Genomic DNA, 13,892 nt, shown 5'->3' with positions numbered 1-13,892 from the left:
GAATGGCAGAAAGGCTCCTGGAATAGACAAAATTCTTGTAGAATTACTGTGCAATGCAGGTGAGGAAGCGATAGATAGATTATAAATACTGGTGTGTAATATTTACAAAAAAGGGGATTTTCCGTCAGACTTTAAAAAGAGTGTTATAGTCATAATTTAAAAAAAAAGGAGCAGATAAATGTGAAGAATATAGAACAATTAGCTTAACTAGCCATGCATCAAAAATCTTAACTAGAATTCTGTACAGAAGAATTGAAAGAAGTGGAAGAAGTGTTAGGAGGAGACCAGTTTGGTTTCAGGAAAAGAACAGGGACAAGGAAAGCAATTTTAGTGCTCAGATTAATAGTAAAAGGAAGATTAAAGAAAAACAAACCAACATACTTGGCGTTTATAGACCTAGAAAAGGCATTCGATAACGTAGACTGCAATAAAATGTTCCGCATTTAAAAAAAATTAAGGTTCAAATTCAGAAATAAAAGAACGATTGCTAACATTTACAGGAACCAAACACCAACAGTAATAATTGAAGGACATAAGAAAGACGCCTTAATAAGAAAGGGAGTTTGACAAGGATGTTCCCTATCCCTGTTACTTTTTAATCTTTACGTAGAACTACTAGTTAATGATGTTAAAGAACACTTTAGATCCGGAGTAACTGTACAAGGTGAAAATATAAAGATGCTATGATTTGCTGACAATATAGTAATTCTAGCTGAGAGTAAAAAGGGTTTAGAAGGAATAATGAACGGCATGGATGAAGTCCTACTCAAGAACTACCGCATGAAAATAAACAAGAACAAAACGAAAGTAATGAAATGTAGTAGAAATAATGAAGATGGACCATTGAATGTGAAAGTAGGAAGAGAAAAGATTATGGAGGTAGAAGAATTTTGTTATTTGGGAAGTAGAATTACTATAGATGGATGAAGCAGGAGCAATATAAAATGCCAAATAGCACAAGCGAAACGAGCTTTCAGTAAGAAATATAATTTCTTTACATCAAAAATTAATTTAAATGTTAGGAAAAGATTTTTGAAAGTATATGTTTGGAGTGTCGCTTTATATGGAAGTGAAACTTGGACAATCGGAGTATCTGAGAAGAAAAGATTAGAAGCTTTTGAAATGTGGTGCTGTAGGAGAATGTTAAAAATCAGATGGGTGGATAAAGTGACAAATGAAGAGGTATTGCGGCAAATAGATGGATGAAGAAAGAAGCATTTGGAAAAATATAGTTAAAAGAAGAGACAGACTTATAGGCCACATACTAAGGCATCCTGGAATAGTCGCTTTAATATTGGAAGGACAGGTAGAAGGAAAAAATTGTGTAGGCAGGCCACGTTTGGAATATGTAAAACAAATTGTTAGGGATGTAGGATGTAGAGGGTATACTGAAATGAAACGACTATCACTAGATAGGGAATCTTGGAGAGCTGCATCAAACCAGTCAAATGACTGAAGACAAAAAAAAAAATCAGATGGGTGGATAAAGTGACAAATGAACATGTGTTGCTGCAAATTGATGAAGAAGAAAAGTATAGCTAAAAGAAGAGATAGACTTATAGACCACATATTAAGGCATTGTGGAGTAGTTGCTAATATTGGAAGGACAGGTAGAAAGGAAAAATTGTGCAGACAGGCAACATTTGGAATATGTAAAACAAATTTTTAGGGAAGTAGGATGTAAGAGGTATACTGAAATGAAACGACTAGCACTACATAGGGAATCTTGGAGAGCTGCATCAAACCAATCAAATGACTGAAGATAAAAAAAAAAAATGGAAGAAGTATGTCTGATATTCATTTTAATAACATTTAAGTGCATAAATGTTCTTGAAGAATAAGAAAATACCATCTTAGTATTGTTAATTTGTTTCCTTTAAGACTAGTTGTCATGTACGAAAATAAACCCTAAATAATTAAATTCTTTATTCAGATAGGCACATAATCACCCATCAAATGTATCATGTCAGGAATTGGTAGGTGTGCTACTTAAAAGATAAAGAAAAACATTGTTCATATTGCTAGATTGCTGGTTGAAAATTATACTCCTTCATCATCTATGCTATCTTAGCATATTTATTTTGTTAGAAGTGATTATAATGGTGATTTAAAAAACTGACTGGACATTTGTGCAACCAAAACTAAATGTAAATAAAGGTTTCTTGTACCACACTTATTGTAGTATCATAGACAGAATGTTGTAACTTGAAGTAGGCTGGCATTTTTTGTGATTTGAATTTGTGTTGAATAAGTGAGCATGATAATGAAAAGGAAAGCATAACACCTTTTAGAATCTGAATTAATAAGCATTTTATAATTATTGTTGTTGTTTGAAATAAGCCTCTTACCAATATTAATAGTAATATAGAAAATTCAGTATTTAACTGTTGTGTAATGCTACAAAGGATTTCTAAAATTCAATCAAATAAGCTACATTATCAGATATTTATAAATATTCTTTTTAAATATTGATAATTATTTATTTTAAAAATTACATTAAATTAAACTTTTAAAAAGACTAATATAATGTATTCTGATAAATGAAATAGGATTTTTTTTCCAATACTATGTTCCAAGAAATTGATAAAATTTTTATATTTAAAGAAAAACAAAAGTGTCTGAAGGCTGAACAGTTGCTCTGCAATCTGGTGCAGAAGAGTAAGAGATTCCAATATATCATCAGAAAGCTTGAAAGTTGTTGAGGCTGTAATATTTAGCTTGCTTGATGAAAAATTATTAGTGCTGTCAACAAAGTTGATATTGTTCCTCTGGAATCACTAATGAGGCTGGTTGTAGCTAACTGAAAGTCTCCATCTTAAAGAACCAGTGAAATGCTTGAAAATTTAAAATATGATGGTGAACAAAGGGTTAAATCAATTGGAATGTAGGTCAAGGAAAAAAATCTTACATTCACAGATTTAGAGTGCAAAAGTAGTAGACATTAAGAATGCTGTAAAAGATTCTGTTTATAGAATCTACAGATAAATGAAGTTATTAAAATTATTAGAACTTAATTTCTGGGTAACATAGGCACTAACAGATAGCGTATAACTTGAATGATAACAATATAGAAAAAATTTTACAAAATACAACAAAATTGCGTGGAATGAAATATATTGTGTCCAGTGATTTTTGTGGACACAAGGAAAAAGAGAAGCAAACTGAATCTCTTTAAAAAAGTGTTGTGGAAATTTTCAAGAGCAAATAGGATGAATGTATGGTGAATCGTATTATTAATTGAGAAGCATGCTTTTAAGTTATTGGCTGATACAGAGTTTTGTTCAAGAGGAGGTATAGCTGAATTGTAATGAATAATGGGAACGAAAATAACACAGTAGGTGAATAGTATACTTAATTCAAATTGTGATTAGCTAGTAAATGTTTGCCAGGTAATTGGAGAAGAAAACGAGGAAATTATAAAAGTTTTAGGTTTATAATATAACAGGTTTATGAAATAAAAAACATAATAATGTGTTTTTTTAGATTTATCAGTGGTTAAGAAGTTTTCCTTCACACAGAAACCTTTTTGGAGGCAGAATGTAGAGCTGTAGGATTCAACCTCTCCAAATTATCAGGTACAGTAGAAGCCACTATTAAGAGAGGCCTTTCTTGGCAGAGGCATAGTGCTCGTTATTGAGATCAAAATAAATAACAAAATATATTAACACCTCAGAGGAAAATCTGACACAGCTTTAGGTAATGGTACAGATATAAGTTTAATTCCAGTTTATTTGAGTGTGGTAATGAGACAGAAAAATGGGAAAGGGATTTTCAAAATTTTTGCTGTGGGAGACGCAGGATGTTCCCACACTAAAATGTCGCTTACCCTCGAATTCAAAGTGATGGTCCCATGTCTCATCAACAATTATTATTCGCTTAAGAAATGTTTGTAATGTTTCAAAATCTTCTGGGAAATTTTCAAACGATTCTTTGTGGATGATGGTCGATTGACATGGAACCCTACGAGCACAGACTTTTTGAAAGTATAAAGAATCATGGATAATGCTGAGCCATGGCTTATATTCAATTCACGTGCAATCTCATTCACGTGTAACTGTAATTCATCAATTACCGAGAATCATCTGTTTAATCATATTTATTGTATGTATTAACCATATGTATATAAGTATTGTCATTAATCTTTGAAGTGGAAGGCCTCTATTCATCACAAAGAGAAATCCTCCCATTTTTAAAACAATCCATTCGTAGATCTTGCTTCCACTCAAACAACTCTCTCCATACTGCTGCTGCTGTCAATGAATAATCTCCGCTGGTTTCACCCCTTCTGAACTGAGAAAACTTATCACCGTTCGCATTTCTTCCTTTGTGCAATCAGACAAAAGAGCACTCATTTTAAACAGACTTTTAAACACAATCACAAATAGCTAACAATGAAACGATACTTTCAATGAACATCTGACAGGGGTTATGAGTCATAGCAGAACTATCATTGCTGCCATACATTGATTGGGAAGGAAATCAAAATTTCCTTTTACTTTTTGACTTACCCTCGTTTTTTCAAATGATTATGAATATAATTATGTAGTACTATTTGTATAAGACTCCTACCCAAGCATGTGGCACTAGGTATATTTGGGTAGTAATTCCATGTTAGTTAATTACAAGGAGGTATGAGGTTCAATTAAATATTTTGGAATTATTATGAATAACAACAAAGCCAGAAGAATGTACTAGCCCCTAATAAAATAACAGTGATATCAGTATGCCCTGAACAAAATATTTGGTTGAAGTATATTATTAAAATAGGATTTGGGTTATTTTACAGGTCAATTGTGAAATTAATCCTGTTGTGCAGAAGTAAAACTTGGAAAATGAACTGGAAAATTCAGAATAAGTAGAAAAAAGCTTTTTGCTTTTGCTGGTATTTGTTTTTTTTTTTATATTAGTTGCTGAAGAAGTTAAGAAAAAGTATTGCTCACTTTATATTGTTTTCTTTCACTGAATAATACAGATTTGTGATTCAAGGAATCTAATTAAACACTAACCGCAAAACATACACTTAAAATCTATTCAAAACATACTGTTCTCAGAAATCAAATCAGTAAAAGATGCAAGCGATTCAGTTAACTGTGCAATAATAGTAAAAATTGAGAATAAAACAAAAATTAAAATTTTTCAATTGTTGCTCAATGAAAAATTAAAATCTTGGAATGAAAAATAAAATAACAGAAAGAATGCATAACAAATTCAAATGAAATATTGTTAGAATTATGTCAGAGCGAGAAGGTAGGATATAAAAAGAAAATATGGGTCTCCTTTTCTTTACCTTTTAATTTAGAGAGGAAGAATAAAGGAGACTAAACACCAGTGCACACTAAAGCTAAAATACAGAGATAGTGGAGGCAATAGATGTAGTAGAAGAGGCTTACTGGGGAGGCCAAGAGCCAACTGAAGTTTGTCTTGTCTCTCAGCAGTAAAAGAATCTTAATTTATAAACAACAAAGTAAGAATTAATATTGTTTGGCTCCAATATATTTAATACATGCGGAATCGCCTACCACAATCATTTAGTGCCAGTATTTGTGAAAAGTCTTAATAAATTCAGTGTTGCTATATTAATTCCAGTACTTAATTATAAATCAAGTATCCAAAAAGCGGTCTCTGTAGCATGAGTGGTAGCACCTCGGCCTTTCATCCAGATGTCCTGGGCTCGAATCCCAGTCAGGCATGGTATTTATCACACATGCTACAAATCATTCATCTCATCCTCTGAAGCAATACCTAATGGTGGTCCTGGACGTTAAACAAGAAAAAAAATATCCAAAATGATATCAATAAGGGGAGATGTAATCTTATATCATGCCTCTGCTTGACTTTTAATATTACTATTAATTTAAATTCCATCCAGTATTAACATTATATTAATGGTCATCAGTGTAATATGAGAGCTTTACTCATACAAAGTCAAAGTTTAATACATAATTTAGTTAAAATTTTTTTTAAAGAAAATTCCTGAGACATTTCAGATGTTGTAAAATGATTTGTTTATTATTATTATTATCTTTTATGACCGCATAGGATCACTTTAGTCAGTCCATTATCTCAGTCTCTTCGATACGACTATTTGGGCCTTGCGGTCCTCCCAGTATTTTTTTCATATCTTTCATCTTTGTGCCCTTTCTAGTGTTGAAAATGTTTACGTTGTGAGTTTTTTTCTTGTGAGCGTGAAACAAGTGTTTTTGTTCTTGATTTTCTTGTTTAATTTTACTTTATCTGTGTGGTTCTTCTTATTAAGGCCAATTTCCTTCAGATCCTATCTAATTTCTCTAATCCATCTGTATCCTGTCTTGGTGTTTTTCAAATCAAGCTTGTACTGTACTAGCTGTTTCAGAAGTCTTGAATCTTGCATTCTCATGATTTGTCCAAAGAATCCTAATCTCCTCTTATGCGTGGTATCAGTAATGGGTTCTTACTCTTTGTGCATGACTTTGCTGGGTGCAATTCACCACTGCCCATCTTTCTGGTACTTTTTATGATGCAGGTTCTTCCAATTGTTCTTTTGATTTTCTGGAGCCTGTTTGTCTTTGATTGTTCGTTCAGGTGGAAGAGTGTTTCTACTGCATAAATGGCTTCTGGTTTCATAAATGTGGTTTACTATAGGTGTACCAGGTTAATTTTTGTACTTCAATTAGTTTGTTTGTTCTTGTCTGGATTGACGCTTTTTCTTTTAGGTAACCTTCATTATTATTTCTCTAAGGTATTTAAAATTGATTACTGTTTTGACTTTATTACCATTTATGTTTACTTCTTTTAATTTATGTTTTTGGGACATAATTTTTGTCTTTTCAAACGATATTGTGAAACCAATTTTATTTGGAATGTTTTGAAGTTCTAATATCTGTGATTAACTTCATTGATGTCGTTTACTAGCAATGCCAAGTCATCGGTGAAACCAAGACAATTTTATTTTTAGCTCTATTTTTACATCTGGGGGTCCTTTTTTAGGCCATTCCCTCATTACCATTTGAAGAGCACAATTGATTAACAGCAGTGAGAGCCCATCGCCTTGGTGCAGTCCTATTTTGATCTTATATGTTTCCAGAGCTGCTTCTGAATTTTACCTTTGACTTAGTGATTGTTTATGTATAGTTACTTATAGTTATATATAGTTAAATTATTTGGCTGTACATAGTTACCTTATTTCTCAGGATGATATTATTTTTTAAGGTAACACAAAATATAATTAAAATGTAATATAATTATTTGAATAAATAATTTACTTACCAGATAATCTTTCTTGTAATTTTTGAGAAATTATTTGCTGTACCACAAAAATTACTAATTAAAGGAAATAAAAACGGGGTAATTATTTTGTAGTAAATGATTGACCATGCTATTACTATCAATAAAATTAATATCATTCCATTACCTCTACACCAATCCAATGGTTTCTTTCCTAGAAAATAAATAGTTTAATTTATATAGAAAGAAAGAGAAAGTGAGAGAGAAAAATATTGAAAATTTTCACTATTGTAAAGATTAATAAGAATAATTGTTACACAAAGAAAAAAATATGAATTATGTAAATAACTCTATAATAATAATAATGTAAGTGTTGTGTAAATATGAGGTACAGTATATTGATATGTTGATGCAGTTAAAGTTACTGATGATAAATGTGCACATTTACCAAGTATGCATGCATTAAAGTATAATAGTGTTGACTCTTAAAATGAGTTTTAATAGAATAGAATTATAATATATTATAAAGAATGTAAAAAACAAACTAATTAACAAACAAAAATAAACATAGTCTCCATAATAACTAATTATTGAAAGATAAATTCCTTACAATCTATTCATCAATATTTGTTACGCAGCTACAGATTAAATGGAGTGTTTATTTAGTATACTGTTTTGTCTTTATATAATTCATAATGCATTGATTGATTATGCAGGAACTTTTGTAGTAGATAATAAAATGTTGTGGTGACTAATTTTATACTGAGTGATTAACAAAATAAAGTAACAGTAAAGTATGTGGCATTTAAATCTGTATCGATGTAATTTAACTCTTGGACAGGTATATGCATTCTATGTTCACTTAAAATTCATTCACATGGTTCAAATTTCAATACAGTAGAAAATTTAGCACATTGATGTGCTAGAAATGTATATGAAATTTAAGTTGGGAAGTGATATTTTTCTACTCTGTTGTGTCAAATATTATTTCACGAGATGGTGTGATTTGTTATTATTGCTTTGTGTATGTATATTTTTATGAGAAAAAATCCAAAAGAATGATCATTTTTGTAACTGTAGCTCAAGTCTGAGACATTAAAATCAATAATTGCTGTAGATAATTCAAATTACGAAATACAGCAGGTCAAATTGAATTCACTTCAATATACAGAGTGTCCCATATAAAACGCAACCCATCAATCACTCATCCATGAAATTTCAAAAGTCAAGCTTACTCCCTTACTTGTTACTGAAATGGACTCATCCAACATCTGAACATCCTGGCGACGCAGTAGAACACTACCGATAGTAACAACAATGCAATCATAACGTTCAGTGTATTGCTAGAGACAAGATGGTGTTTTCGCTAGATGAACGTGTTTTCATTGTTGAGTCGTACTTCAGTACGAAATCAGTGGTCGCAGTGCAAGATTTGTTTCGCCATACGTACCCAGATAAACCAGCTCCTAACAAAACACCAGTATTAAGGTTAGTTGCAAAATTTAGAGTGACTGGTTCTGTTAATAACAAGGAACACAAAAGATCTGCGTCAGTGTTGAATACAGATACAGTCACTGAAATCAAAGACCGATTCTCGCCTCGCCAAATAAATCGATCAGACATTTGTCTGCTGAAATTAATTTGTCTAAATAACGTTCATCGGGCGACCAAACAATTACAATTACGACCTTATCGCATTCAAATAGTTCATCAACTTCTTGAGCCCGACAAAGAAAAACGGCTACAATATTGTCAATGGTTCCGTCGATTTCTGCGTGAGGGAATTAATGTTATGGATTCGTTATTTTTCACAGATGAAGCACGGTTTCATTTGGATGGCTACGTAAACAGCCAAAACAGTAGAATTTGGAGTGCTGAAAATCCCCACGTTTATCACGAAAAACAATTACACCCACATAAGTTGGGCGTGTGGTGCGCGATATCCCAGAAGAAAATCGGTCCTATTTTTTTCGAGTATACCATTAATGCAGAACGATATCAGGATATTTTATTTCAGTTCATTGCACTCTTGGAAGAGGAAGACAGATACTGCTCGCTACAATATGACGGTGCGACATCGCACTACGCAGGTTCAACTTCTGATTTCGTCGAGGAATTCTTTGGTAATTGTGGTCGAGGCTTGTGGCCACCAAGATCTCCAGATTTGACTGCGGTGGATTTTTTTCTATGGGGTTACCTCAAAGAAAAAGCTTACAGCAACAAACCACGAACACTTGAACAATTGAAAGTCAATATTGAACAAGCTGTATTAAATATCCAGCCACAAACTTAGAAAAAAGTTGCAAGAAACGCTGTAAAAAGAATTGAAGCTTGTATTCAAGAAGATGGCGGCCACTTCCAACATTTACTCTAAATGTAAGGTAATGGATGGTAATAATAAAAATTACATTTACATTTACACATGCCTTTTTATTATTTCAATACCTACCAATATAAGGTTGAGTTGCGTTTTATATGGGACACTCTGTATGTATAGTAATTCATAGCAAGTTTAGTTTTTTCAGTATAAATTATACTTAAATAAAAGTTGTATACTTTTATGAAACAATCACTTCATTTTTTGGACCAAACTATCACTGGATATTTATTTGTATTCCAAAAATATTGAAGCTAAAGAACACAGAGAACTTAAGCAAAAAGGAATACACCCCATTAAACCTGTGGTTTGTCTTCTGTGAAAATATGATTGTAAATGATTTACAAGTTATTGGATGCTACTTTTTTAAATTTGAAAATGATCATGGTTTGCTCAAGTGTTCAGAATTATGTATTGCTTATGAATATGGTATGTGTTAACAAGCACTTCAGCTCAACTAAAAGTGTTTTTGGGCAACCAACTCAAAAGGCAGATTTTGCACCTGCGTGACAAGCATACATTGTGCAGCTGTGACTAAAAAAAAAGTGCTGGTATGAAAACTCTTTTCTGTCAGAAAAGAGTTACAAGAGTTGTAAAGAGTTACACAGAAATTAACTATATAAATATCTGATTTCTAAAGAAAAAGATTTTAGTAATGCTGATTCTTTGGTTTGGTTGAATATTGTAGACATTGTACTGTAGCGTTAAAATTTGATTATAATAATACAACTGTTATCTTAATGAAACAACCATTATTATAAATTATGTTATATGTTAAGTGAATGATCACAGTCAACAGTTATTCCTGTAAATGACACACCATGCTCAAGAATAACATATATCTTGAGCCAGGTTTATTAGAGAAAGTGAAGAGCAAGGTGATTTCCATTGCCTTTTTAACTGAACCAAATATATACAGTAGCATACAAAGCCCAATGGAATGCAGATGATGTTCAGACTTACAAGTGAAACCTTCAATCTATTCACATAATGACTAGCTATATAACATCATCACTCTTAAAGATTGAAGAAAACAATACTAACTAGAACTTTTAGTACCTTAAATGCTTTATAAGCACTTAAGGCAACCATTATTATAACTTTAATCTATAGAATATTATTATTAAGTAAGTATAGCAATATATTATTACACTTACCATTATTATACCAGTGTAATAAAACCCCAACTAAGTATGCAATGAGTACAATATTTATTGAAGTCTTTAATAATAAACAGAAAATTACTGAATTATTTTTTAAAAAATCATACACTATTCCTCGTGAAGATACTATTTGTCTGGAAATAAAATTTCCTTCCTAGAAAAAAAATTTTAATACATGAATTTTATATGTGCTTTACTGCTTAAAAATAAAGATCTAAATTCATTTATTCATATATACATACATACATACATACATTTATATATAGTGTGCAAATTAATCTGAATAAGGATGTTATTTAATAATAAGTAACTTTATTAAAAAAAAATGAAAACTGGACAATTTGTACATATCAAGTAACTCATATGTCCTCCTTCATTCTAAATCACTTCATGTGCATGATTGGGCATCGATTCAACAAGTGCTAACATTTTTTTTATTTCATCATGAAATTATACCAATATTACTGCTTTAATGAAATCAATTTTTGTGGTACAAATCATTTTTGAGTCATTTTTAAGTATTGTCCAAAAATTTTCAATTAGGTTTAAGTCTTGAAAGTTGCCTGTCCATGGGAACATTTAAATGTTTTGCTCTTCAAAAACTTTTTTCCACTTTTTGGCAGTATGGCATGGTACTAAATTTTGTTGGAACACTCAGTTGCCTTGTGGGAATTTGTTTTGAAGTTTTATCACAATCCTTTCCTACAGAATCTTGATGTATTCATCATTGTTCAACATACCATCTACTGGAATCATGAAAAAGAACCTTCAAATTTGAAATTTCCAAAACATTTTTTCTGGGGATGTTTAACTGATTTTTGATATGAACCTATCCGATGCTTTCCTAATGTATGGAACCCTTTGCCCATGAACATAAAATTCTGACTCGTCGAAAAACATAACATTTTTCAGTCTTCTTTGTACCAGTTAGCATTGGTTTGGCCCACAATAGTCTTTTTTTGCACATTGCTGGTGTTAAAAGCTGATTTTTAGCTGGCCAACGAAATTTCTGTCAGGCTGCAAGAAGTCGGCATGTAATATTTTTCATGTGTAAATCTGTTCCACTGGGTGTTAATTTTCAATTTAAGTCCACAGCAGATAAATTTAGATGAAGTTTACTCTTTTTCACTAATAACAAATTCTGTGTTGGGAGTGGTTTTTCTTTTATAGCTGTATTTGCATATCTTCTGAGATGAAAAGCAACCAGTTTCTTTAAATTGTTTTAAAATAGCATTCACTGTCCCTAGTCCAACACAGCCATCAGAAGCTATTTGTTATTGTATCGTACTGGTACGCTCAGAAAGAGAAACAATTTTTGAACGCTTTCTTAGAGTTATGTCTGTTACTATTATTCAAGACACACAAAACAAAAAATATGATTTCATAATAGAAAATGAAATAAACTTTCAAAAAACACTTTTAACATGAAAATTGCTAATTAACCAAAGAAGAGTATCCTCACTTTACACAGACAACATAAAGAATGGAATGATCAAGCGTATAGAAATAAAAAAGATTCCTGCGTTTGCATTAATTTGCAAGCTACTGAAAACTGAAAAAATAATGAACACCTCTAATTCATGAAACTATATGTCACATAAGTTTCATCTTCATAGCCATTTAATTGGCTACACTGAGATGATTTTCATACATTCATTATCCTTTTCTCCAAAAATTCATTAATTTTTAAGCGGTTTTCTATTATGTTTATTATTTATAGACAACAATTTTTGTTATTCAAGAATTTAATCCTCTGGCAATATAATAAAATAATAATCATTCAAAAAATAGAATTTTAAGGTAAGTTTACCAAACAAAATCAACCCCACTTTGAGTTGCACCACTACTGCTTTGATTTCACTGTTATAATGACAAAATCAATTAGGTAATAATGTAAAAACATATTTTAACTCTAAACTTTTAATTTCATTATGAAAATTAATAATAATTAATTACGTTTATGATATGTTATACATGATTAATGAAAATTCTTGTTTAGACTTGATATTCATAAGAAACTTTAAAAAATCAATTGCAAGACTTCATTTGTAGCGTAAATTAATTATCATTTATCAATATTAACTTTAATTTATGGAAAGTAAGAATATTAAATAAAGCTTTTAATATTTGTCTAATTTTATTTATTATAAAATTTGCTTAACTCAGTTACTTAAATTTCTTAATCATATTTCAAACTGAATGTAGTTTTTTGCTTGTAAGTTTTTCAAAATAAAAGACAGGTGTTTTTTTATTCCTCACATTATCGGAGTCCTTATTGAGGTGGAGCGTAATATGCAGCATGTAATAAATGTTGTCCAACCAGGATTCAGCGTGTGAGACACTGAAGCTACCGTTCTACTATGTAATAGTATTTGTTTTTTATAGTTTGTATGCATAAATAATTGGAGAAAGAGATATCATTTTTTAAGGCATCACAAATAAAGTAAAGTATTGTTAATGTCCTTATTTTAACAATATATTAATCAAATATTTTACAAAATTGTTTCAGGATACTTCATAGAAATTGGAAATTCCACATTTTCCTAACACGTATGTTACAATCTGTTCAACTAGTAATCAATAAGCAACCACCCCACAGCCCAATGAGATGATTATGATATGTATGACATGTAAATGAGGTGCAGTCTCAGTCGACTATTCCTAAGACATATGGTTAACTGCTTCCCAATCAACAAAGTACACCTGTAACCACTGTCTAATATTCAAATCTGAATAAAAGCAAGTGGCCGTTTGCTAGGATTTGAACCTCAGAACCTACGAAAATCAGCTGTTAAATGATCTGCAACAAATTAACACTTGACCTTGGTGGGCTACATATAAAGTAAGTGAAAATAAGTGTTTTAATGCTTTTTTTTTTAAGTTTAAATGACAAGTTTATTTGAGCTAGTTTTAATAGAATAATGTAAAACAGCTTTTCTTAGAAAAGTATCTTCTTTCTTTAGCTAAATTGTTATTAATAGTGGTCAAAATTCAAAATGAAGTTATTCCAGTGATTACAGCATTGAAAAAAGGTGGAACAGTAAAGTTACAATTTTTGGATGAAAGTACATGATGAAAGTTATAAAACTCTAATAACATTCTACGTAACTCAGTAATATGACAATTTTTAACTCTATAATATGATTAAA

At 31.0% G+C, this 13,892-nt stretch overlaps 1 protein-coding gene across 6 annotated transcripts in view; it reads right to left on the bottom strand.

Annotated features, from left to right (window-relative positions):
• LOC142320413 (putative transporter YutK) overlaps positions 1-13,892 on the bottom strand; it is a 131,998-nt gene that overhangs the window by 34,387 nt on the left and 83,719 nt on the right. For all 6 annotated transcript variants that reach the window (XM_075358137.1, XM_075358157.1, XM_075358173.1 and 3 more), the window contains 2 exons: positions 10,738-10,897; positions 7,246-7,417 (listed from right to left, as the gene is read on the bottom strand). In XM_075358137.1, the coding sequence (XP_075214252.1) occupies positions 7,246-7,417; positions 10,738-10,897 (332 nt within the window). The remainder of the gene's footprint in view (positions 1-7,245; positions 7,418-10,737; positions 10,898-13,892) is intronic.

Source organism: Lycorma delicatula, chromosome 1 (assembly GCF_047948215.1).
Source record: "Lycorma delicatula isolate Av1 chromosome 1, ASM4794821v1, whole genome shotgun sequence".
NCBI classification, from domain to species: Eukaryota; Metazoa; Arthropoda; class Insecta; order Hemiptera; family Fulgoridae; genus Lycorma; species Lycorma delicatula.
Note: the sequence above shows the minus strand (reverse complement) of the source record. Positions and strands in the feature narration are given on the sequence as shown.